The 26,195-nt window shown below is 39.6% G+C and overlaps 1 protein-coding gene and 1 pseudogene across 1 annotated transcript in view; one reads left to right on the top strand and one right to left on the bottom strand.

The window, feature by feature from the left end:
- Nucleotides 1-26,195, bottom strand: part of LOC136145497 (protocadherin-23-like) — a gene marked incomplete at its 5' end in the record, with an annotated part of 197,197 nt that overhangs the window by 62,228 nt on the left and 108,774 nt on the right. The window contains one exon of the mRNA XM_065903806.1: nt 811-1,002. Coding sequence (XP_065759878.1) covers nt 811-1,002 — 192 coding nt within the window. The remainder of the gene's footprint in view (nt 1-810; nt 1,003-26,195) is intronic.
- LOC136146012 (peptidyl-prolyl cis-trans isomerase A pseudogene) lies at nt 7,569-11,221 on the top strand (annotated as a pseudogene).

The raw sequence follows: 26,195 nt of genomic DNA on the forward strand, positions 1-26,195 counted from the left end.
TTTAAAAACTGGTAAAATAAAGTGAAATAATCAAGCATTATCCTGCTTTTCTTGAAGAACTGTACTTCAAGCCAATCAAATAGTTGATGAGAGAACATTCTTCTTAATTGAAGAATTTCAGATAATAAATGCAAAAAATAACAGAATTCAAAACTCGTCCCACTGAAACCCCTAGTGAAATAATGGCATGTATCTGCGATGCAATAAGAAGCACAGAGCATCACTGAATAAAGCCAAAATTCATCAGTCTCTAGCTCAAAATGCCATTTTATAGAAACTGTGATAAAAGAAAGCATTAAATGAATCTCAATGATGCAATAAACCTCATTTAGAATATGGAAATTTTATAGGCCAATTGATCAAATTTTTTCCAAAAATCAATACTGTAGGAGGAAAGGTGAGAGGGAATAGGTAGAGGGCTGTTACAGATGGAAATTTAAGGAATATAGCAATCCTTATTGTGGACTAATTTGGATCTTGATAAAAACATGCCAACTATTAAAAGTTTGTAATCTTTCTTTGTAATCCAATAAAATTTAAATGGAATATATATTAGATAAAGAATTACTGCTAATGTACTATAGTGTCGTTGTGTTTTTAAAAGTCACTATCCATTAGAGCTATTACTGAATTATTTACAAATGAAATGATATGTCTGGTATCTGCTTCCAAACACTCCAGCAAAGGAAAGAGGCAGTGATTTATGAAACAAGATTGGCCAGTTATTGATTGTTAATCCTTTGTACTCTCAAATGCACACACAGCAGTTCACTTTTGAGTATGTGTAAAATTTCACAGATAAAGACTTACCCCATCCTTAGCTTTCACCAAGAGATCATAGGTGGCTGGATCTCTTTCCCTGTCAGTATCTTGAGAAACACAGATGTGCCCATCATGTGGGTCTATCTGGAATGCTTGAGGTACATTGTAGCTTTGGAATCCAGCATAAAGAGAATATTCAACAAAGCCATAGAGTCCTGCATCTGCATCGGAGGCTTTTACCTAGGAGACAGAAGGTTGATCGTGAGGAAGAGGGATGCCAGCATGACCTTTCAATGGACTACAAATCACCATCCTAATGTGTACAAGCACGTGGTTGAAATGGCTATTCACAGAGTGTTGTTATTGTTCAGTCACTGTCGTGTTCAACTCTCTGTGACCCCATGGACCACGGCACGCCAGGCTTCTCTGTGCTTCCCCATTTCCTGGAGTTTGCTCAAACTCAAGTCCCTTGAGTCAGCGATGACATCCAGCCGCCTCGGCCTCTGTCGTTCCCTTCTCCTCCTGCCCTCAATCTTTCCCAGGATCAGGGTCTCTTCTAATGAGCCAGCTTTTCACATCAGGTGGCCGGAAGTGTAGGCTTGGCTTTCTCTCCCCCCTTATGTTTCGTGACGATGCACCTTCACTCTCTCCCTCTCTTTGTAGGGTCTCCTTTTCCCATTCCTATCCTTTTATGTGATCTCTGAAAGTCTGAGTTTCTTGGTCCATTTGCCTTCTTATTTCACTCACTATTCCTAAGTGATCTCATCCAATCTCAAGGGTTTAAGTCTAGATGCTCACCACCTGATAACTTGTGGATTCCCACTCATTCTCAAAGCCTTCAAGTGATGAGCTTAACACTTACCTTCACCCTTTCATAGCAACAAGGACAAAGAAACCAGGCACAGCTACTAGCATCCAATCCAGTTAACAGGATTCACCTTGGAGCACGAGATTTGACTTTCCTGGACAGATTTCCTAATGGGGATAATGCACCCACCAGGGCCCCAAACAGTCATGCAGACTGAACACTACACAGAGATGCCTTGCCCAGGGGGTGTGTGGGGCTGAAATCCAGCCTGTGTTCTGCTAGCCAACAGGTGCACTGACATGGAGCTGAAACTGCCCAGAGGAAAGGGAACCTTTCTCTTTAACCACGGTATCATTTATGTTAGCAGTGATCATAACCCTGGTAATTAGAAAGCAATTAGAATTATGAAAGCCCTTAACTTACTTATACTAACCATTGGAGTATACCGTTTAGAAATACAACAGTCTATTAATAGAACTCAAAATATTCTTGCACTCATAGGCTTGGTATAATTCTTTTGATATGCAACCTAATTAACTAGTGATAAGAAACATCTAGATGGCACTGACAATAAAAGAAGCACTTAAAAGGAGGATCAACCAAAAGGAGAAGGAGAAAGAAAAGGAGGAGGAAGAGGAAGAAGGAGAAAGAAAAAAAGAATAAGAACTATATGTTACAGAACACGTACTATATATATATATATATATAGGCACAGAACACAGCTAAAAAGGGTCAAAACTAGGATTCAAATTCGGGCAATTGAATAGCAGACTACACATTACTAAAGATCATGCAATCTTGCCTCTCAAGTGTCACCCCTTGGCATTTCACCACTTTATCCTTTATTTACTGAAAAATACTCCTCAAATCCCCTAACCTTCATTCAGGACAAAAGTTGCTGGAGCATGTGTAACATCATATGAAGTTTACTTCATAAGCATGTGGCTTTCTCACCATCATTAACATGGAGAAAGGCAACTGATAGCGATGCTTGTGCTCTTGAGTCTTAGCTGAACCTTCTATTCCCATGGCCAAATTCTAACTGAATTCCAAAACACAGAAAAAATAAAGTGATGACCACTGGAAATATGAGAATTAAGCAGGTCAATTCTTAGAGAGTCCAATGGGACTCCGGGAGCTGGTGATGGACAGGGAGGCCCGGCGTGCTGCAGTTCACGGGGTTGCAAAGAGTCGGACACGACTGAGCGACTGAACTAAACTGAACACCCAACTAAAAGACATTCCAATATAAGACAGCAGAGAACAGAGACAATGAGAAAAAGGAGCGGCTCTTCTTTGGTTCATAGGACGCGTACTGGTGAGGGCCCCAAAGCCTCTGTGACAGCGGAGGAGAGAGTGGAAGACACACTCTGGTTTTTAGCTTCTTCAGCCCATAAGTTAGGTTCAGCTCACATTTCACTGGACGGTTTGTTACATGGCCCCAGCCTAACTCAGAAGGAGACTGGGGAAAGTTGATGATTGCCCAGGCATTTGGTGAATACAGTCTTGGCCTCAAATGCCACTTTGTCTCTATATGAAGACATGCATATGAGAGTATCTAAGTCACCGAGTGGCCTCTCTATGCAGTAAAATTTAAGCAAGCAGAAAGTTATACCCTATGCACTCTCCGAAGTGTCATCCCACTGCTGATTTCGTTTTGGCAGTTCTACATATTTCTGTCAGGCTTTTTGGGGGGAGGTAAAATAGAAGACAATGAATCACCCACATTTTTAGTAGACCTACTGCTCTCATTTACACACTATGTTGAAAAAAACATAGTCTATCTTTCATCAGTACAATATACAAATTATTGTTTCCCAAATGAAATTCCATCCCAATAATACACTCAATAAGCACAAGTTCTCATAAATCTGCCTCTTCATCCTGTTCAATCTTGACCATGGAACTGCAACACGACTTTGGGGATTATCTCTGTAGCCTCGCCTAGTGGATCTCACTCAGGGACAAGTTTGCCCTCATGAAGACATTTGGCTTTGTCTGGAGACAGTTTTGATTTTCACAGCTGGGGAAAGAGTTTTACTGGCATCTCAGGAGTTGAAGCCAGAGACGCTGCTAAACCGTGAAAGAACAGACCCTACAACAAAGAGTTATCTGGCCCTGAACCTGATGAAACATTTTAAAATTGGCAATATTATTTCCCTCTTTAAGTTTCTTCAGCTGATGACACAGTCTTTTACATTTATCTTCGCTCTCATCAATCTCACATTCTCAGGCAAAATTACTCATCTTGTGCAACTAGCTAACATGTTTGTGAATTATTCTTCTCATCAGATGGGCTGAACCAGGAAATCCACAAACTTCCCCACTACAAAGAACTCAATTCCAAGTACATTTGGTCTACTCCATTCTGTCAGCTGTTAATGATTTAGTAGCCTCAAGTTTCCAAAGACACCAAACATATCTTCTAAAACCATATGGTACTCTCAATAACTTTGGCTTGATTCAAAGATAAGTACAATGAACTTAAAATTCTAAAATTCATTCTCAGCCTATAATAGCCCATATCAACAAGTAATGTGGCTTATATAAAATAAGTTTCCTTATTTCCAACTTCAAGACCTTTTTCTCATTTGGACTTTTGGCAAGCAAAATATGTGGAGTCAAAAGCAGGACAAGAGTGCTGATATCTGTTTATGTTATCAGTTCAGATCCTAAGTTTCAGAATCATGAAATTAAAAAGTATTCCTCTTCTCTTTATTCAACTCCCTAAAAATAATGGCCTACTCACTAATAATTGGTCTTGAAAGTCTACATGTAATTTGGCATTTTTAAGAGGTCTACATTTTCCAGTTTCCACTGACTTTACACAACATTTAGGTAATTTAAAATAATAGAAATGGCTTTGCCAAATCTTTAAGAGAAAATTCTGACTATTGAGTAAATAAGCTCAGTGGGCCCTTTCATCAAGAGACAGTTGCTTCAGAGAAAGAAGCTTCTGATTAGAGTCTATGATCACAGTCCTGTAGGGCTAAATCGGGCATCTAGAGGAGATCTTGGGAGGATCTCATCCTTGAATCTACTCAGAGTCACATCACAGTATCCTCAATGACATCCTTGTGTTCCTCCTCTCAATCTCAATTTGCCTGCTTTCGACTGAGAGGAATTTGATAATTTTTACTTTAAACTTATTCTGACTCAAAACTGTTCTCCCTCCCAGTCTCGCAGTTTGACCTTTCACTGATTTAATGGAGACAGTATAAAGATGCAGGCTATTAATAAAATAGTAATACCTCCTTAATTGCATTACTAGCTTCCTAAAATTTAAAGAATTTTTACCACTTCCATCTTTTTAACATCTGGGTAAGGATTTTTCCATATGAAAATATCATGTTGAAAAGTCAAAGTTTTAGTCATTCAGTCATGTCCCACTCTTTGTGACCCCATGGACTGTAGCCCGCCAGGCTTCTCTATCCATGGAATTCTCCAGGCAATAATACTGGAGTGGGTAACCATTCCCTTCTCCAGGGGATCTTCCTGACCCAGGGATCAAACCTGGATCTCCCACATTGCAGGCAGATTCTTTGCCATCTTAGCCACCAGGGAAAGCCCTGAATATGTCATGGGACAAAACGGGGAGAATGGCACATGAAAACATGTTTTCATATTCTACGGACAGATTGGATCCATCTGCCTTCCCATCACCAGCATAGCCTCCCTCTACTTGGAAAGGTCTCCTCTTCAACAACTGGGTGCATGCCCAGCCAATCACATTGGCACCCTGAAACCAAAAAAACAACCTAGAGTCATAGGGTGATATATTGTTAGCGACACTGTCCTTTATATACTGCTGGGCAATCATATCACACTTAATTCAGTGGTCTCTGTATAGAAGCCTTAGAGCCCAACCTAAAAAACTGAGTGATCAAATACCAAAAGTCCTAGGAAAAAAAGGCTACACTTCAAATAAAGTTAAGTAATAATAAATAAATGTATTTATAATAAATAACAATTATTTATAATTATTTATTTATAAATATTTTGAATTTTATTTAAATTTTAATTTATAATTTTATAAATATTTGTTTATAAATAAATAAAATTATTGTTTATTATTAATAATAATAATTAATAATAAAATTAAGTGACTCATTTTAATTTTTTCTTATTTTAACTTCCAAAGTTTCAAAGAAGCACAGGAACCAGAGGTCAAATTGCCAACATTCGTTGAGTCATGGAGAAAGCAGGGAAATTCCACTGCTTCTGCTTCACTGGTGGCTCAGATGGTAAAGAATCTGCCTGCAATACAGGAGACCCAAGTTTGATCCATGGGTCAGGAAGATCTCCTGGAGAAGGGAATGGCAACTCATTCAACTATTCTTGCCTGGAGAATCCCATGGATAGAGGAGTCCGGTGGGCTACAGTTCAAGGGATTGCAAAGAGTCAGACACGACTGAGTGATTTAACACTTTCACACACTTTCAGTTTCTGCTTCACTGACTACACTAAAGCCTTTGACTGTGTGGATCGCAACAAACTGTGGAAAATTCTTAAAGAGATGGGAATACCAGACCACCTGACCTACTTCCTGAGAAACTTGTATGCGGGTCAAGAAGCGACAGTTAGAACCCAACGTGTAACAACAGATTGGTTCAAATTAAAGAAAGGAGTATGGTAAGACTATATATTGTCACCCTGCTTATTTAACTTCTATGCACAATACATCATGAGAAATGCTGGGCTGCAGCAATCACAAGCTTGAATTGAGACTATGGAGAGAAATATCAACAACTTCAAATATGCAGATAATACCACGCTAACAGCATAAAGTGAACTACAGAGATTCTTGATGGTGAAAGAGGAGAGAGAAAAAAGTGGCTTAGAACTCAACATTAAGAAATCTAAGATCTTGGCATCCAGTCCCATGACTTTATGGAAAATAGAAGGGGAAAAAGTAGAAGCAATGACACATATTATTTTCTTGGGCTCCAGAATCATGGTGGACAGTAACTGTCATAATGAAATTAAAAGATGTTTGCTCCTTGGAAGAAAAGTTATGACAAATCTAGACAGTGTATTAAAAAGCAGATACATCACACTGCCAACAAAGGTCCATACAGTCAAAGCTATGGCTTTTTAAGTAGTCATGCACAGATGTGAGAACTGGACCATAAAGAAAGATGAGCTTTCAAATTGTGGTGCTGGAGAAGACTTATGAGAGTCCCTTGGACTGCAAGGAGATCAAACCAGCCAATCCTAAAGGAAGTCAACCCTGATTATTCATTGGAAAGGATGATGCTGGAGCTTAAACTCAAATACTTTGGTCACCTGATACAAAGAGCCCACTCATTGAAAAAGACCCTGATATTGGAAAAAGTTGAAGGCCAAGAGGAGAAGGGTGCAGCAGAGGATGAGATGGTTTGATAGCATCAATGACTCAATGGACATGAATTTGAGTAAATTCTGGGAGACAGTGATGGACAGAGGAGTTTGACATGCTGCAGGCCATGACTTAGTGACTGAAAAACAACAACAATTTCCAAAATTTCTACCATGAACATAAACTAGTTTGAAGAACCAAGGTTACTGACACAACATACTCACACACAGATCTTCACATAGAAAGAAAAGAAGAAGAAGAAAGAAACGCAAAATATCTTTATACATTGAAGCACTTTTTACATTGGCCAGTCATGGATGCAACAGCTAAAACAGGGCTTCCCTGGTAACTCAGCTGCTGAAGAATCCACTTGCAATGTAGAAGACCCCAGTTCAATTCCTGGGTCAGGAAGATCCCATGGAGAAGGGATAGGCTACCCACTCCAGTACTCTTGGGCTAGCCTGGTGACTCAGACAGTAAAGAATCCGCCTGCAATGTGGGAGACCTGGCTTTGAACCCTGGGTTGGGAAGATCCCCTGGAGGAGGGCATGGCAACCCACTCTAGTATTTTGGCCTGGAGAACCCCAAGGACAGAGGAGCCTGGAAGGCTACAGTCCATGGGGTCACAAAGAGCTGGACACAACTGAGCGACTAAGCACAATGACGACGGCTAAACCAGGGTTAGAATATTTCAGTGGAAGCTGGATCAGCACTGGGGACCACGGTGGAAACAAACAGCCACTCTTGAAGACAATTTTGGCAAGTTTGCCAACGACAGGGTCTTACCAAATCTAACAATCAAGATTGGGCCCTTATTTTGTACACCGCTCAGCTGCTTTCACACAGCTAATCATCTCCTTCTCACTAAAACTCTTCTTCATCAGTGACCACACTGACTCTCTCTCCTACACTTCACTGTCTACCTTTAGTTTTCTTTACTGCTTCTGTGTTCTCTCTGACCTCTGAATACTGTTGTGCTCTGGAGGCCTGTCTGGGGACCACTTGGCTTTTCAATCCACAGTCATTACTTGTATGGGGCTGAAAGGTGGCCAATACAAAAGACACAATACTAAAGGTGGCCTCCAAAAGACATGTCTGCCTCCTAACCCTTGAAACTGTGATTTTACTTTATTTTATAAAATAGTGTATTCTACCTGTATTGCCAAAGTTGTGATTAAGGATTCTGAGAAGAGTTTACCCTGGATAAACTTTATCAGATGAATCTTTAATCCAATGACAAGTGTTCTAATAAGAAAGAGGCAGAGAGATTCCATGGACAGAGGAGGAGGAAGCGATGTAATCATGGAGGCAGAGACTGGAGTAACGTGGCTACGAGTCAAGGAGCACTTTACAGGAGTCAGAAGATGGAAAAAAACAAAGAAGTGACTTCCCCATTGAGCCCTTGGATGGACTAAGGACCTGCTAGATTTTTTTCTTCTAGCCTTCAGAACTATGAGCAACAAAAATTTCTATTTTCTTAAGACACAAAGTTCATGATTATTTGTAATAGAAGCCATAGGAAACTAACATGTACCTTGAGTGATCTGACCCAACCCCAGGGCATTAAACCAACACATATTCCTCCAATACTTGGTCTTGTGCCCCATATTCACACATCATCCAATTAATTAAGCCTCCTCTGAAGTGACTAATATGCAGAGCACATCATGTGAAACGTCAGTTCTGGATGAATCACAATCTGATATCAAGATTGCTAAAATAAATATTAAAAACTTTAGATATGGAGATGATACCACCCTAATGGCAGAAAGTGAAGAGGAACTAAAGAGCCTCTTGAAGGGGTAGAAGAGCAGAATGGAAAAGCTGGCTTAAAACTCAACATTAAAGAAACTAAGATCATGGCATCTGGTCCCATCACTTTATGGCAGATGGAAGGGGAAAAGTGGAAGCAGTGACAGACTTGCTTTTCTTGGGCTTCAAAATCACTGCAGATGGTGGCTGTAGCCATGAAATTAAAAGATGCTTACTTCTGGAAGGAAAGCTATGCATTAAAAAGTAAAGACATCACTTTGCCTACAAAGGTCCATATAGACAAAGCTATGGTTTTTCCAGTAGTCAAGTATGAATGTGAGAGTTGGACCATAAAGAAGATTGAGTGCCTAAGAATTGATGCTTTTGAATTGTGGTGTTGAAGACTTTTGAGAGTCCCTTGGACTGCAAGATCAAACCAGTCAATCCTAAAGGAAATCAATCTTGAATATTCATTGGAAAGACTGATGCTGAAGCTCTAATACTTTGGCCACCTGATGTGAAGAGGGGACTCATTGCAAAAGACCCAGATGCTGGGAAAGATTGAAGGCAAAAGGAGAAGAGGGTGGCAGAGGATGAGATGGTTAGATAGCACAACCAACTCAATGGACATGAGTTTGAACAAACTCTAGGAGATAGTGAAGAACAGGGAGGCCTGGCGTGCTACAGTCCATGGGGCTACAAAGAGTCGGACATGACTTAGTGACTGAACAACAACAAATAACTAATAGGTACTTCCAATGTACTATGATCCCCACCACTCCAAAATCTACTGCTCTCCCAGTGATTTTAGTGAATAGCATCACCATTCACTTATTATATTGGCAGCCAGACAGATACTACTAAAACACCAAATCATGTTCCTCTCCTGCTGAGAATCTTCCAACAGCTTTTCATACTCATAAAATCCAACTCTTTCATTTGACCCCTTTCTCTGACCTCATCTCCCACTATTTTCTGACTCACTCACTACCCTCTGGATACACTGATCTTCTTGAATCTACCACCTGTATAACTGATAACTTATGGTGAACTGTGTTGGATCTGTGATTTAGCTTCAGGACCAGAAAAGAGGCTTCAGGCACTCAGAACTTCATGTGGCAAAAGTTTTACTACAGGGAAAAAGGGATAGAGAAGCCTCTGACATAGACATCAGAGCAGGGTGGGGCACTCTCTGCCTGCTTAGTAGTTTAGGTGGGTTTATACACTTTTTTCATTGGTTACTAACAATAGATTAAAAGACTGTCTCAAGGTTTTAAAGGTCTTACCAGACCCACGCCCACAACATACATCTTAAGGTAACAGGATTAGTTAAAAGGTTCCTGTTAAGTAGAAGCATGTCCTCCAGCCAGATAGATTCTTGTTATATAGTCATTATGCTATGTAATCATTAACTCTGGCTTGAAAAAAGTTAGTCTTAGCAGAAACAGAAAATTGCCATAACAACTCAGAGCTTAAGAAAAAAATGTCCTATGTGACTAAGACAAAGCAAAGTAGAAAAAAAAAATTGTCCTTTTCTCCTTCTCTAGGGCCCTGGATTTATCAACCTACTTAAGAATTAACTCTCTCATAACTTACTCCCTCATTTCTTTCAAGTGTCTGTAAACACCACCTAATCCCCCCCCCCACCAAGGGACTCTCCTGATCATCTTACACAAGAGTGTCACCCTCACCTTTGCCACCCTCTGTCCTTTTACTTCGCTTTGTATTTCCTCAGAGTGCTCACTTCTATACTACATTACATGCTTCTATGTATTTGTTGGTGTAATATTTGTCTTCCCCACTGGAATTATCCTGCCCCCTACTACAACACCAGCATCAACAACAGCAGTGTCTGGCTCATGGTGAAGAGGTTCTAAACATGCACTGTATGAAGGAAGGCAATATAAATACTTGCACATAAAATGCAAGTATGTTTTAGAAACAGCTTTTATACTATTCTATTTTGACTTTAGAGAAAAACGTATGAGTATAAAAACAAGATAGCTTTACAAATACCAGGACCACCTTCCTAGAGCTCCATGCATTGTCCAGCCATGGTCAGCAGCCACCCCCACAACCACCCCCGAGCTTTTTGACGTGGCCGTTGCCAGTGAGCTGGGCCATATCGCCTTTCAGCTGTTTTCAAACAAATTTCCCAGACAAGCAGAAAACTGTTGTGCTCAAAGCAGTGGTGAGAAGAAATTTGTTATAAGGGTTCCTGCTTTCAAAGAATTATTGTAGGGTTTATGTGCCAGGGTAATAACTTCATATGCCATTATAGCAATGGCAGCAAGTTCATCTTAAGGAAAAATTTGATGATGCTAACTTTATCCAGAAACGCAGGGACCTGGACATCTTATCCACAGCAATGCTGGACCCAACACGAATGTCCCCGAGTTTTTCACCTGCATTGCCAAGACAGAGTGGCTGAACGGCAAGCACGTGGTTCCGGGCAAGGTGAAAGAAGACACGGATATTTTGGGGAAGCCATGGTATGCTACAGGGCTAGGAATGGAAAGACCAGAGAAAACATTGCCATTGCCCATTGTGGACAAGCCTAATAAATCTGACTTGTGTTCTATCTTAACCAACAGTCTGTGCCTTTTGTGGCTCAGGGCATCACCCATCATCCCTGTCTGTATGCATCATCCTATAAGTTCTACATTCTCAGTGTAGTTTTCTGGGTTCCATATTTTCCATGTCCCCCTCCAAGTCTTGCCGGATTGAAGAGTTAAGTTTAGGATTACACGAAATAAAAATAAAACATGAACAACAATAAAAGAACAAGATATTTCATAACATCCATCAAATACTCATTGAGGAATATTTTTTTATTCCTAAGACACAACCTATCAGCTAAGCTATATCATTATAGAACAAAATCCAAAATGTTAAAAATGGCAAAAGGAAAAGAAAATCATCCTCAGGCATGTGAAAATTGGAAACAGAGCTGTGTTTTATTTTCAATTTTTAAAATGTGTTTTCAGAGAAGTTGATAAAGGTATTAGATGAATAAACTGAATAAATAGTTACAAGTTAAAAAGCCAGAAAGATAAAGACCAATACAGTATACTAACACATATATATGGAATTTAAAAAGATGGTAACGATAACCTATATGCAACACAGAAAGAGAGATACAGATGTACAGAACAGACTTTGGACTCTGTGGGAGAAGGCGAGGGTGGGATGTTCTGAGAGAATAGCATTGAAACAAGTATACTATCAAGGGTGAAACAGATCACCAGCCCAGGTTGGATGCATGAGACAAGTGCTCAAGGCTGGTGCACTGGGAAGACCCAGAGGGATGGGATGGGGAGGGAGGTGGGAGGGGGATCAGGATGGGGAACACATGTAAATCCATGACTGATTCATGTCAATGTATGGAAAAAACCACTACAATATTGTAAAGTAATTAGCCTCCAACTAATAAAAATAAATGGAAAAATAAATATATAAAAATTTTAAAGTTTGCCTCTCTGTTAATGTTTTTATTGCCTTAATTGAGAAATGAGACTAAAAGACGACTAATCCCAATGCTTATTGTGCCCTCCAACCAAAAAAAAGAAAAACAGCCAAAGGAAATTTTGTGAAAAGAGATCAACTTTGTGAAAAGAGTAGGAATAGGGTGGTAACTTGTTTTACAAAGTTATTACAAGTTGTTAACTTAAAAAACAGCATGACCTGAAAAGAAAAAAAGAGAGAGAATTGGCAGGCAGGTCAACAGAACACAAAAGTAGGACCTGAAACAGATCCTGATAAACCTTTTTTGTTGTTGTTGTTATTGTTTTTACAAAGAAAACATCACAAACCACTGAGGAATGTGGGTTTATCCATGTAAGTTGCTAGAAAAGTTGGCAAAGTACATGTGGAAGAAATCAAGTTTGCTATTAACCTTACACCAAAATAAATTCTACACAGATATGTTAAACGTAAATAATGAAATCATTTAAGGTACAATGAATATATAGGGAAATTCTTGGCTGATTCTTACATTGGAAAGAGATTTCAAAGCAAAAGGAATTACAAAACTAAAACAGATGGATAGAAATCACAAAGGGAAAAGTCAATACAATGACTACATAACCACGTAAAACTCTACTATGTTAAAAATAACCAAACAAAAAAATTTCAATGCAAGTTAGTTATATCTGTAAGAAATGCAAAAAACATGTTAATATGGAGATAAATCTTTAAAAATAAAAATAATACTGATTTCTCACTACCAAAAATTAGGCAAAGGACATAATTTATAGAAGAATAAATATATATAAGATTTTCAACCTCACCAATAGTAAAATAGGTGAAAAATAAAATAATATACTTCAAATACTGGTAATCATTAAAACTGTCCACTATTAAAATAATTGACAACCATTAAATTAATAGCTAATTGGTAATCATGTGTGTGTGTGTTGTGCACGCGTGCATGTGCACACACACTTAGCTGTGTCCAACTCTTTGAGACGCCATGGACTGCAGCCTGCCAGGCTCCTCTGTCCACGGGATTTTCCAGGCAAGAATACAGGGGTGGGTTGACATTTCCTCCCCCAGGGGAACTTCCTGACCCAGGGGTCAAGCCTGCATCTACTGTACTGTCAGGCGATTCTTTACCACTATCACCACCTGGCAATCATTAAAAAGCATGTTAAGTATGGCAAAGATGAAATAAATATGCAGTCATTTTTAAAGCCTATCTGGAAAGTAACTTTGTTTTTACCATATACATATGGTAAGCATTCTCCTAAAACCTAAAAATAAACCTTGACCCAGTTAGTATTTTTCTAGGAATATATGTAGCTAAATATTTGTATAAAAGACATATAGTATAGCATTAATCTAAAACTCAAACGTCCACAATAAAATAGTTATTATATAAATTATAATTTATCTATATGATAAAAAAATCAATGTATTCATGGAAACTATGACTATATGTAAAGACATATATTAAGTGAAAAAAGAAAAAATACAAGTAAATATATATATATAAAATATTCCATTTATGCAAAAAAATGCAACATATAGAAGAAAAATCAAAAGAAGATAAACCAGAGGAGCTAACACTTCCAAACTCATTTTATAGATGCAGAAATCCTCAACAAACTATTAGCAACTATTAGTAATCCAGACTTAATAATACATTAAAAAGATTATGCACCAGGATCAAGTGTGGTTCAATATTCACAAATCAATCAATGTGATACACTACATTATCAAAATGAAAGATAAAAATCATGTGATCATATGAATAGATGCAGAAAAAGCATTTGACATAAAAGTGAACACCCACTAATGATAAAAAAACAGCAAGACTGCCTTTATTTTTAGATGAAACTATATTCAGTTCAGTTAAGTTCAGTCGCTCAGTCATGTCCAACTCTTTGTGATCCCATGAACTGCAGCACACCAGGCCTCCCTGTCCATCACCGACTCCCAGAGTCCACCAAAACTCATGTCCATTGAGTCAGTGATGCCATCCCACCATTTCATCCTCTGTCGTTGCCTTCTCCTCCTGCCCTCAATCTTTCCCAGCATCAAGGTCTTTTCAAATGAGCCAGCTCTTCACATCAGGTGGCCAAAGTATTGGAGTTTCAGCTTCAACATCGGTCCTTCCAATGAACATCCAGGACTGATCTTTAGGATGGACTGGTTGGTTCTCCTTGCAGTCCAAGGGACTCTCAAGAGTATTCTTCAACACCACACTTCAAAAATCATCAATTCTCTGGTGCTCAGCTTTCTTTATAGTCCAACTCTCACATCCATACATGACTACTGGAAAAACCATAGCCTTGACTAGACGGACCTTTGTTGGCAAAGTAATGTCTCTACTTTTTAATATGCTGTCTAGGTTGTTCATAAATTTCCTTCTAAGGAATAAGCGTCTTTTAATTTTATGGCTGCAATCACCATCTGCAGTGATTTTGGAGACCCCAAAAATAAAGTCAGCATGTTTCCCCATCTATTTCACATGAGGTAATGGGACCAGATACCATGATCTTAGTTTTCTGAATGCTGAGCTTTAAGCCAACTTTTTCACTCTCTTCTTTCACTTTCATCAAGAGGCTCTTCGGTTCTTCATCACTTTCTGCCATAGGGTGGTGTCATCTGCATATCTGAGGTTATTGATATTTCTCCCAGCAATCTTGATTCCAGCTTGTGCTTCCTCCAGCCCAGCGTTTCTCATGATGTACTCTGCATATACGTTAAATAAGCAGGGTGACAATATACAGCCTTGATGTACCCCTTTTCCTATTTGGAACCAGTCTGTTGGTCCACATCCAAGGTAAGGAGCAGTGGCTGCACTTTGCTGGAGCAGCCGTGAAGAGATACCGCATGTTCAAGGTAACAGAAACCAAGTAAGACGGTAGGTGTTGCGAGAGGGCATCAGAGGGCAGACAGACTGAAACCAAAATCACAGAAAATCACTAGCCAATCTGATCACCTGGACCACAGCCTTGTCTAACTCAGTGAAACTAAGCCATGCCGTGTGGGCCCAAGACAGACGGGTCATGGTGGAGAGGTCTGACAGAATGTGGCCCACTAGAGAAGGAAATGACAAAACACTTCATTATTCTTGCCTTGAGAACCCCATGAACAGTATGAAAAATTGTATTATAGACAGAATACCTAAAAACTTAACAAAAAATTGTTAATAAATGAGTTCAGTGAAGTTGCCAGATAGAAAACCAATATACAAAAATCTGTTGCATTTATAAACACAAATAATGAAACAGAGATTTTGTAAAAGAAATCCCATTTACAACTGCATCAAAAATCATAAAATACCTAGGAATATATTTAACCTAGGTGAAAAACCTTATATTGAAAGCACAAAGACATTGATAAAAGAAATTGGGGCAAATAAATAGAAATATATTCTGTGCTCATGGATTGTAACAACTAATATTGTTAAAATGTCCATTCTATAAAAGCAAATTACAGTTCAGTGTAATCCCTACTGAAATTCCAAAGGCATTTTTCACAAATATAGAACAAATAACCCTAAAATTTGTGTAGAACCATGTGAGAACCCAATTGGCTGAAATAATCTTGAGGAAGAAGACCAAAGTTGGAGGCATCTCACTTTCTGATTTCAAATTATATTACAAAGCTGTAGTAATCAAAACAGCATGGTGCTTGCATAAAAATAGTAACATAGATCAGTGGAGCATGCTAGAGAGCCCAGAAAGAAACCCACACATATGTGGTCAATTAATTTTCAAGGCGCCAAGCATAAACAATGGGGAAAAGACAACTTCTCCCATAAATAGTGCTGGGAGAACCGGACAACCATATGCAAAGAAGACAAAACTGAACCACTATCTTACATCACATACAAAAATTAATATCATACTCAAAATGAATTAAAGACTTGAATGTAAGACCTGAATTTATAAAACTCCTAGAAATAAACATAATGGGTAACTTCCTTAACACTGATCTTATAATTATTTTTCAGATTTGACACCAAAAGCAAAGACAACAAAGCAAAAACAAAAAGTAAGACTACATTAAATAAAAATACTTCTGCATAGCAAAGGAAACCATCAACAAAATGAAAAGAAAACCTATGAAATGAAAAAAAATGCAAATTATATATCTGATAAGGGGTTAATATCCAACATATATATAAAATTCATATAACTCAATAGAAAAAAATCCAATAAAAAGATACATACATATGGCCAAAGTTACATGAGAAGGTGCTAAACATCACTAATCATCAGGAAAATTCATATCAAAGCCACAATTAGACAATACCTCACATCTGTTAGAAGGGTTATCATCAAAAAGGAAAGAAATAACAAGTGGTAGAGGAGACATGGAGAACAGGGAACCCTCATGCGCTGTTTAGAAATGTAAATTGGCACAGTCACTACAGAAAAGAATATGGAGGTTTCTCAAAAAATTAAAAACCGAACTACCATATGATCCAGCAATCCCACCTTTGAGTTTACATCCAAAGGAGATATAATGAGCATCTTAAGAGATAGCGGCACTCCATGTTCACTGCAGCATTATTTACAACAGCTAAGATATAGGAAGAACGACCTAAATGAGTGAGTGGGTAGAGAAGATTGGGTCTGTTTCCACACAGCGAGGTATTATTTAGCCACGGAAAGCGGTCCTACCATGGGCTACAACCTTGAGGGCATTATGCTAATCGAGACATCAGACAAAAACAAATACTGCATGCTACCACTTGCATGTAGGTCTTAAAAGTCAAACTCACTGATGCGGATAGTAGGAAAAGGTTACCTGGGGTGGGAGAAACAGGCAGAGTTTGGTAAAAGGGTATAAACTTCAGCTATAAGATGAATAAGGTCTAAGGATCCAATATAAAATATGGTGACCACAGTTGATAACACTGTACTGTATAATTGAAATTTGCTGAAAAGCTGGCTTAAAACTCAGCATTCAAAAACAGACAACAGACTTGACCTGGTCCATATGCCAGTTTATCAACCCCCAATCTAAAGCATAAGCAGAGGACTTCCCTGGTGGTCCAGTGGATAAGAATCTGCCTGCCAATGCCAGGAACATGTGTTCAATCCCTGGTCTGAGAAGATTTCACATGCCATGGGGCAAATATGCCCATGAGCCACAAGTACTGAACCTGTACGCTATGGCCCATGAGCCGAAACTACTGAAGAGGAACTAAATAGACACTTGATGAAGGTGAAAGAGGAGAGTGAAAAAAACTGGCTTAAAACTCAACATTCAAAAACCTAAGCTTAAGGCATCCAGTCCCATCACTTCATGGCAAATAGATGGGGAAAAAATAGAAACAGTGACAGACTTTATTTTCTTGGGCTCCAAAATCACTGCAGACAGTGACTGCAGCCATGAAATTAAAAGACACTTGCTCCTGAGAAGAAAAGCTATGACAAACCAAGACAGTGTCTTAAAAAGCAGACTTCACTTTGCTGACAAAGGTCTGTACAGTCAAAGCTATGGTTTTTCCAGTAGTCATATTCAGATGTGAGAGTCGAACCATAAAGAAGGCTGAGGGCTGAAGAATTGATGCTTTCGAACTGTAGTGCTGGAGAAGACTCTTGAGAGTCCCTTGGACAGCAAGGAGATCAAACCAGTCAATCCTAAAGGAAATCAACCTTGAATATTCATTGAAAAGACTGATGCTGAAACTGAAGCTCCAATACTTTGGCCACGTGATCCAAGAGCCGACTCACTGGAAAAGATCCTGATGCTGGGAAAGACTGAAAACAGGAGAAGTGGGCAATGGATGATGAGATAGTTGGATGGCATCACCAATTCAATGGACATGAGTTTGAACAAACTTCAAGAGATAGCAAAGGAGAGGAAAGCCTGGCATGTTGTACTCCATGGGGTCACAAAGAGTTGAGCATGACTGAGAGCCTGAACAACAAAACGAGACTTAGGGATTAGAACTAAAAGTTCTCTCTCTCTCTCTCTCACACACACACACGCACACACACATACAGGATAATTCAGTCATGGTTGTGTAATTAACTAGATAAGGTCAGGAATCCAATCATCATATTATAGACTTGAAATAACTTCTAATTTTATGGGTAGATTATATCTCAATAAAGCATAAAGGACATGACATAGCAACTAAACAACAATGATAACGAAACATAAATGAGTCAAATGTTAAGTAATGCAATGTGGGGGAAAAGTGGTTTTGTTTTTATTTCATTCAATTTTTTTGTCCAAATTTTCATGTAGTTTTATTGAAAGAATATTATGACAAAGAAGCTGAGTATCAAAAATGGTAAACCTAAAGAGAATTATATTTAATAGGCATTTTTCATCTATTTATTCAGCTATTTGCAAGTGCATCCTCTAGTATTTCATTCTTGAAGACCCACTAAGCACAGACATATGAGACAGTTACAAGGCCTAGGGCATTACTGAGCTCTGAATCAGGCATCTGCAAATTTTTTCTGTAAAGAGTCAGATAATAAGTGCTAATATCTTAGGTTTTGCAGATTATAAGCCCTCTTTTAACTCAATTCTGATATTTTAGCATGAAAGAGCCATAGATGATAGTTAAGTGAATGGCTTTCTTCAAAAAAAAAAAAGTTTTATTTATAAGCACCAAATTTTATTTTATCATTTTCACTTATGACAAAATATTACTTCTGTTTCTGTTTTCAACCATTTAAAGATATAAAAATGTTCTTAGCTCACAGGTGCTACAAAAACAGGCAACAAACTGGACATAGTCCATATACCAATTTGTCAACTCCCAATCTAAAACATGAGCAGATGACTTTCCTGATGGTCCAGTGGATAAGAATGCACCTGCCATTGCAGGGAACATGGGCTCCATCCCTGGTCTCAAGGGTTCCACATGCCATGGGGCAAATACGCCCGAGGACCACAACTACTGAGCCTGCACTCTAGAGCGCGAGAGCCGCACCTACTGAAGCCCACGAACTCTAGAGTCTCTGCTCCACAAGAGAAGCCACCGCAACGGGAAGGCTTCTCACCACAGTGAAGAGCAGCCTTCCACTTGCCCCAACTAGAGAAAAGCCTGTGTGCGTAGCAACTAAGAGCCAGTGCAGCCAAAAATTTAAAAAATTCAGAATAAAAAATAAACGCATAGGGAGAAATCTCTTAGAAAAAGTCAGCACTTCAGGTCCAAGAGAGTAACTTTAAGTGACTTCAGTCTAGAGTGTACTGAGGGCTCATTTGAGATCCCATATTTGAGCTGGATTTATAGGCAAGTTTACTCTCCATCCATCATCACTACCTCTATGTTGTATTCCTATAGTAAAGCTAAATTTTAAAATAAAAGGAAAAGCAGCAGGAGCGGAGGAAGAAAAAAAGAATCAAACCATTTTATCTTATTTCTGGCCCCAGACAAATGTTTTCACTAAGTTAAATTGTTATATCATGCTTTTACAATGCTTGTCACTGGAAAACTAAAACTAAAAACATTACCTACTTTTGTGAAGATCCTTTAACTCTACGTTTAAACACACATACACTCAAATCAAACAAAACTAAAATCCCCAAACATCCAAGGTACCTGTGCTACAGGGAATCAAAGGAAGTCAAAGTTCAAGGAGCTACAGCCCATGGAAGCACTCCTCCCAGAGTTCTTTTCTACCAATGACACTTTTAATGAGGTAGAATCTTCCAACACACGTAAGATTCTCTTCTTTAAAAGAATAATTAATTGATAGTTATAACATAAAAATTAGGTTGCCATAATAGCTGATCCACTGATTGGTATGTTCAAACTCATACTTGCCTTTGACTTATTTCAGTGATCTGATTTAGGTTTTTGATATTCTTAATAATCTTGTGGCAAAAGAACAGATGGAAATACTGAAAGCAATTTTGAATAACTGGTTAACTCAATACTAACATTCAAGAATCAACTCACTTCATAAGTAGTAATTCATACACACATACACACACACACACACACACACGAAGTAGCCCAAAATATACCTACATCATCTTTTACTTCCAGATACATGCTCAGACAGTAAAGACTCTGTCCTCATTGCTCGAGACCCAGGTTTGATCCTTGGGTCAGGAAGATTCCCTGAAGAAGGGAATGGCTACCCACTCCAGTATTCTTGCCTGAAGAATTCCATGGACAGAGGAGCCTGGTGGGCTACAGTCCATGGGGTCACAGAAGAGTCAGACACAACTGAGCGACTTAACACACACTCACCTGAAAACTTCTAGCTTCACAAGTTTTAACTGCATGAGTTTCTTCAGTTTCAAGGTCTCTCTTTACTTGTTTATTAATAGAGTTAGCATTAAAAGTGTTAGTAACAAAAGCAAAATCCTCTTGGTTGTGGTTCTTCTTATCATCTAACATTCACAGCCATCCTCTGTCTCATTTTCACAAACAATATCAGAGTAAAACTTTTTAAATTGTTTAAGACATCTATCATTTTCAAACATTTTACAGTACTCTTCATAATCTATAATAAAATGGAAAAAATGTGTTTCAAGAATAAATCAATGTTTAATTGTATGTTTTCACGGTATTCTTACAAGTATCTGGAAACAAAAAGAATTACATGATAAGAAATATTTTGTGTGTCCAAAAATAAACTTGTCTGATGAATACTATATGATTATCAGAGATGTTTACAATGTCTAATACCATAAATCCCTAAATAACTAACAAATTCATAACAGGATCTTAGCTAAATATTTTCTCCAAGGTTTTATTTCCCTGAAGCTCAGACATAAATTCTTTAGCCATTATGAGTCTTATATTTGATGACACTTGGCAGAAGAAACGGGGATTATAAAAGCTGATATATCTTGTTTCTTCCTACCTCTAGGGTTTCACAATGGGATTTATTTTCGTATCTGCCTCATAAGCACATTCATTAGTACTTACAAACCGCTGAGTCAACATCTCTCCTTCTTTCTCTGGATTCCCTGCTTTGGTGATCTCATCCAGTCTCCCTGTTTTAAATACCTCCTCTTAAAACAACCTCACTTCAACCACCTCCTTGTGCTCCAGATTCACCTGTGGAAGAATCTCCATGACTTTCCCACTGGACATGGTTCATGGGCATGTCACATTCAACATGTCCAAAACAGAACTTTCCATTTCTTCCCACTCACGCTCCTGCTCAATTCTCTGTCCACTTCTCTTTCCTCTTTTCCAATGAGAGGGCATCTTCACACACCCTGTAGTGTAGTAGGGCTAGTTGTTCAGCCATGCCCCACTCTTTGTGACCCCATGGACTGTAGCCCACCAGGCCCCTCTGTCCATGGAATTTTCCAGGCAAGAATACTTGGTGGGTTACTGTTTCCTACTCCAGGAGATCCTTCTGATTCAGGGACTGAACCCACGTGTCTTGCATCTCTTGAACTGGTAGGCAGACTCTTTATCACTGTGCCACCTGGGAAGAGCCCACAGAGGGAGGAGAGGAAGAGCAGGGAAGATTAGGGAAAAAAAATGTTTCTCCCAGGAAGTGGCCACACACAAATGGGGAGAAAAGACCACACCGGGGCAGAGGGATAGTGGGACTGGGAGCACCAGGGCTGGCTGCTCAGCTCCCTCGCCAGGTAACGGGCCGCACTGCACATAGGGACCTAACACACGAAGAAGACTGCACCTGCTTGGGGCTCCATCTGTGTGGTCCCCAGAAAAGAACGAAAACCAGACACGGCCTTCCCTGCTGTCACCTGCATCCCTGCAGCATGAGCAGCAGGAGACGAAGGCGATGGGCCACGCAGCGCCCCTGGCCCACTCACTGAAAAGTAAAGCTCGCTGCCCTGAGGCCAGTTTCTCAATTCAGGAGAGGCCACTGAGCCGAGTTACAGAAACACTACTGTTTCTGGAGGGAAAAAACCTGAAGAATATACCCCCAAACTTCTAACAGGTGTTCTCTTTAGGATGCAATCACGGCAAATGATCATCTTTCAAATGATATGGTTTTATAAACAGTGTTTTCTAATGAACCTGCTTTATATATGTGAAGTTTCTATGTTTTATGATTTTTAAGGGCCACTTTTGCTCTACTCCATACACACAGGACATGCTGAAAGTCTGAAAAGTCTAAAAAGGGGAATCAGTTGCCAGTTTTTTTCTTAAAGATGCATGTTTAAGCAACTCATTTCCTTTGGGTGATGAATATCATGATTTAGAATCATGTGACTTTTATCTTGTAGTTGAACCTCTCCTGTATTGCTGTTTTCTTCAGTCACGAGCTCATGTCCAACTCTTTGCAAACTCATGGACTCCATTGTTTTTCACTAACTCAGGGTCCTCTGTCCTCTACTAACTCCCAGAGTTTTCTCAGATTCCTATCCATCGAGTCAGTGATACTATCTAACCATCTTATCCTCTGCCGCCCCTTTATCCTTTTGTCTTCAATCCTTCCCAGCACCAAGGTCTTTTCCAATGAGTCAGCTCTTTGCATCAGGTGGCCAAAGTGTTTGAGCTTCAGTTTCAGCATCAGTCCTTCCAATGAATATTCAGGCGTGATTTCGTTTAAGACTAACTGGTTTGATCTCCTTGCAGTCCAAGGGACTTTCAAGGGTCATCTCCAGCATCACACTGGAAAGCATCAATTCTCAGCACTCAACTTTCTTTATGGTCCAACACTCATATTTGTACAAGACTACTGGAAAAACCATAGCTCTGACTATATGGACCATTCTCAGCAACGTGATGCCTCTGCTTTTTAATGGGCTGTGGTTTTGTCATAGCTTTCCTTCCAATAAGCAAGCATCTTTTAATTTCAAGGCTGTTGTCACCATCCCCAGTGATCTGGAAGCCCAAGAAAAGAAAATCTGTCACTGTTTCCACGTTTTCCCTTCTATTTGCCATGGAGTGATGGGACCAGAAGCCATGATCTTAGATATTTTAATGCTGAGCTTCAAGCCAGCTTTTTCACTCTCCTTTTTCACCCTCATCAAGAGGCTCCTTAGTTTCTCTCCATTTTTTTGCCATTAGTATGGTATCATCTGCATATCTGAGATTGTTATTTCTCCAAGCAATCCTGATTTCAGTTTATAATTGATCCAGTCTGGCATTTTGCATGATGCACTCCACATATAAATTAAATAGGCAGGGTGACAGTACACAGCTTTGTCATACTCCTTTCCCAGTTTTGAAGCAGTCCATTGTTCCATGTCCAGTTATATCTGTTGCTTCTTGACCCTCACAGTTTCTCAGGAGACAGGTGAGGTGGTCTGGGGCTTCTGTCTCCTGAAGAATCTCCCACAGTTTGCTGTGACCCACACAGTCAAAGGCTTCAGAGTAGAAGCATATGCTTTTCTGACTCCTTACTTTCTCCATGATCCAATGAACGCTAGCAATTTGGTCCCTGGTTCTTCTGCTGCTTGGAAACCCAACTTGTACATCTGAAAGTTCTCAGTTCACATACTGCTGAAGCCGAGTTTGAAAGATTTTGAGAATAACCTTGCTAACATGTGAAATAAGCACAATTGTATGATAGTTGGGACATTCTTTGGCATCCCCCTTTCTTTGGGATTGGAACGAAAAACTTACACTTTCCAGTCCTGTGGCCACTGTTGAGTTTTCCAAATCTGCTGACATACCAAGTGCAGCACCTTTACAGCATCATATTTTAAGATTTGAAATAGCTCAGCTGGAATTCCATCACTGCCACTAGCTTTGTAGTAATGCTTCCTAAGACACACTTGACTCACACTCCAGGATGTCTGACTCTAGATGAGTGACCACACCATTATGGCTACCCAGGTCATTGAGACTTCTCTTGTATAGTTCTTCTGTGTATTCTTGCCACCTCTTTTTAATCTCTTCTGTTTTTGTTAGGCCCTTGCCATTTCTGTCCTTTATTGTGCCCATCCTTGCATGAAATCTTCCCTTGATATCTCCAATTTTCTTGAAGAGATGTCTAGTCTTAACCATTCTATTGTTTCTCTCTGTTTCTTTGCATTGTTCATTTAAGAAGGCCTTCTTACCTCTGCTTGCTCTTCTCTGGAACTCTGAATTCAGTTGGATATATCTTTCCCTTTCTCCTCTGCCTTTTGTTTTTCTTCTTTCCTTAACTATACCTCTCTTGTATATGTTTTACAAAACAAGGGGGTACACTAAACTTATGCACAGAGGTCTTTTCAATGGAAGGGTATACTTTCAGATATAAACACAAACACGTATACCTTAGGTTCTAGGGTGACCCATGGGTTTGAAAAATCCCCCATGCTTCCCTGTGACTCAGACGGTAAAGAATCCACCTTCAGTGTGGGAGACCTGGGTTCAACCCCTGGCTTGGGAAGATCCCCTGGAGAAGGGAAAGGCTCCCCACTCCAGTATTCTGGCCTGGAGAATCCCCATGGACAGAGGAGCTTGGCAGTCTACAATCCATAGCCTTGCAAAGAGTCGGACACTGCTGAGCAACTAAACACACACAATGAAAAGATAAACAGTGGGAAGGCAAAGTGAGGGAGTCCACACCAACACTTAAGGCTGTGAGTTCCATCACAGACCCCATCTTCCTGAAACAGTGGTAACTGCTCTTCTCACACCAGCAAAACCACTGCAGCCATAACTGGCAGATGCCAGGGTTTGGAAACTTGGACACCTCAGCAGCTTTGCTTTCCTGGAGGAAAAAGAAGGCAGTGCAGGTGGACATAATGAAAGCATGAGCCGCACTGCTTTGCCTCCAAATACAAACACATTTACAGGAGGGTGGATTTATTGTAAGCATACTGTTTAGAGGCTTTCCTATTGCACGTCTGTGTTCCCTCCCTCTGAAAAAGACCTGTTGGAGAAACAGTCCCCCAGGCTTTAGTCCCAGGAAAGTCCATGCTTCTTCTCCTAAAAAGAAGGAATGTATCTACATGAATCTTGTCACTACAGGAACAGTTCTAGCCTTAACACATATGTGCGATCCTACAGATTTTGTTTTCATGTACTAAATTCTTCCCAGCTTCATCTTACTATGCCACTTTCCTTACCTTTTGCCCTTATGTCATTAATTTTTTTCATCTTTTTGAATTTTGCATAATTTTATTAGCAATTTCATATTATACTATTCATTATTGTTCAGTTATTCAGTCGCTAGTGAAGTGAAAGTCACTCAGTCATGTCTGACTCTTTGTGGTTCTTTTTGTGAATTCTCCAAGCCAGAATACTGGAGTGGGTAGCCATTCCCTCCTCCAGGGGATCTTCCCAACCCAGGGATCAAACAAAGATCTCCCATATTGCAGGTGGATTCTTTACTGTCTAAGCCACCAGGGAAGCCCAAGTTGCTATGTCGTGTCCGACTCTTTGTGATCCCACGGACAGAAGCACGCCAGGCTTCCCTGTCCTTCACCATCTCCTGGAGCTTGCTCAAACTCATGTCCATTCAGTCAGCGATGCCATCCACCCATCTGTCTCCCCCCTATCCTCCTGCCCTCAATCTTTCCAATGATCTTTTCCAATGATTCGGCTCTTCGCATCAGGTGGCCAAAGTACTGGAGTTTCAGCTTCAGCATTGGTCCTTCCAATGAACATTCAGGGTTTATTTCCTTTAGGATTGAGTGGGTTGATCACCTTCCTGTCTAAGGGACTCTCAAGAGTCTTCTCCAGCACCACAATTTGAAAGCATCAATTCTTTGGTGCACAACCTTCTTTACAGTCCTTCTTACTGCTGGAAAAACCACAGCTTTGACCATATGGATCTTTGTCAGCAAAGTTATGTCTCAGCTTTTTAATGTGCTGCCTAGGTTTGCCATAGCTTTCCTTCCAAGGAGCAAGTATCTTTTAATTTCATAGCTTCTGTAATCATCTGCAATGATTTTGGAGCCCTTGAAAATAAAATCTGTGACTATTTCCACTTACTCCCCTATTTGCCATGAACTAATGGAACTGAATGCCATGATCTTTGTGTGTGTGTGTGTGTGTGTGTGTGTGTGTGTTTATGTTGAGTTTTAAGCCAGCTTTTTCACTCTCCTCTTTCACCCTCATCCAGAGGCTCTTTAGTTCCTCTTTGCTTTCTGCCATTAGAGTGGCATCATCTGCCCATCTGAGGTTGTTATTTCTCTCGTAATCTTGATTCCAGTCTGTGATTCATCCAGCACATC

Source organism: Muntiacus reevesi, chromosome 13, assembly GCF_963930625.1.
Source record: "Muntiacus reevesi chromosome 13, mMunRee1.1, whole genome shotgun sequence".
NCBI lineage: Eukaryota > Metazoa > Chordata > Mammalia > Artiodactyla > Cervidae > Muntiacus > Muntiacus reevesi.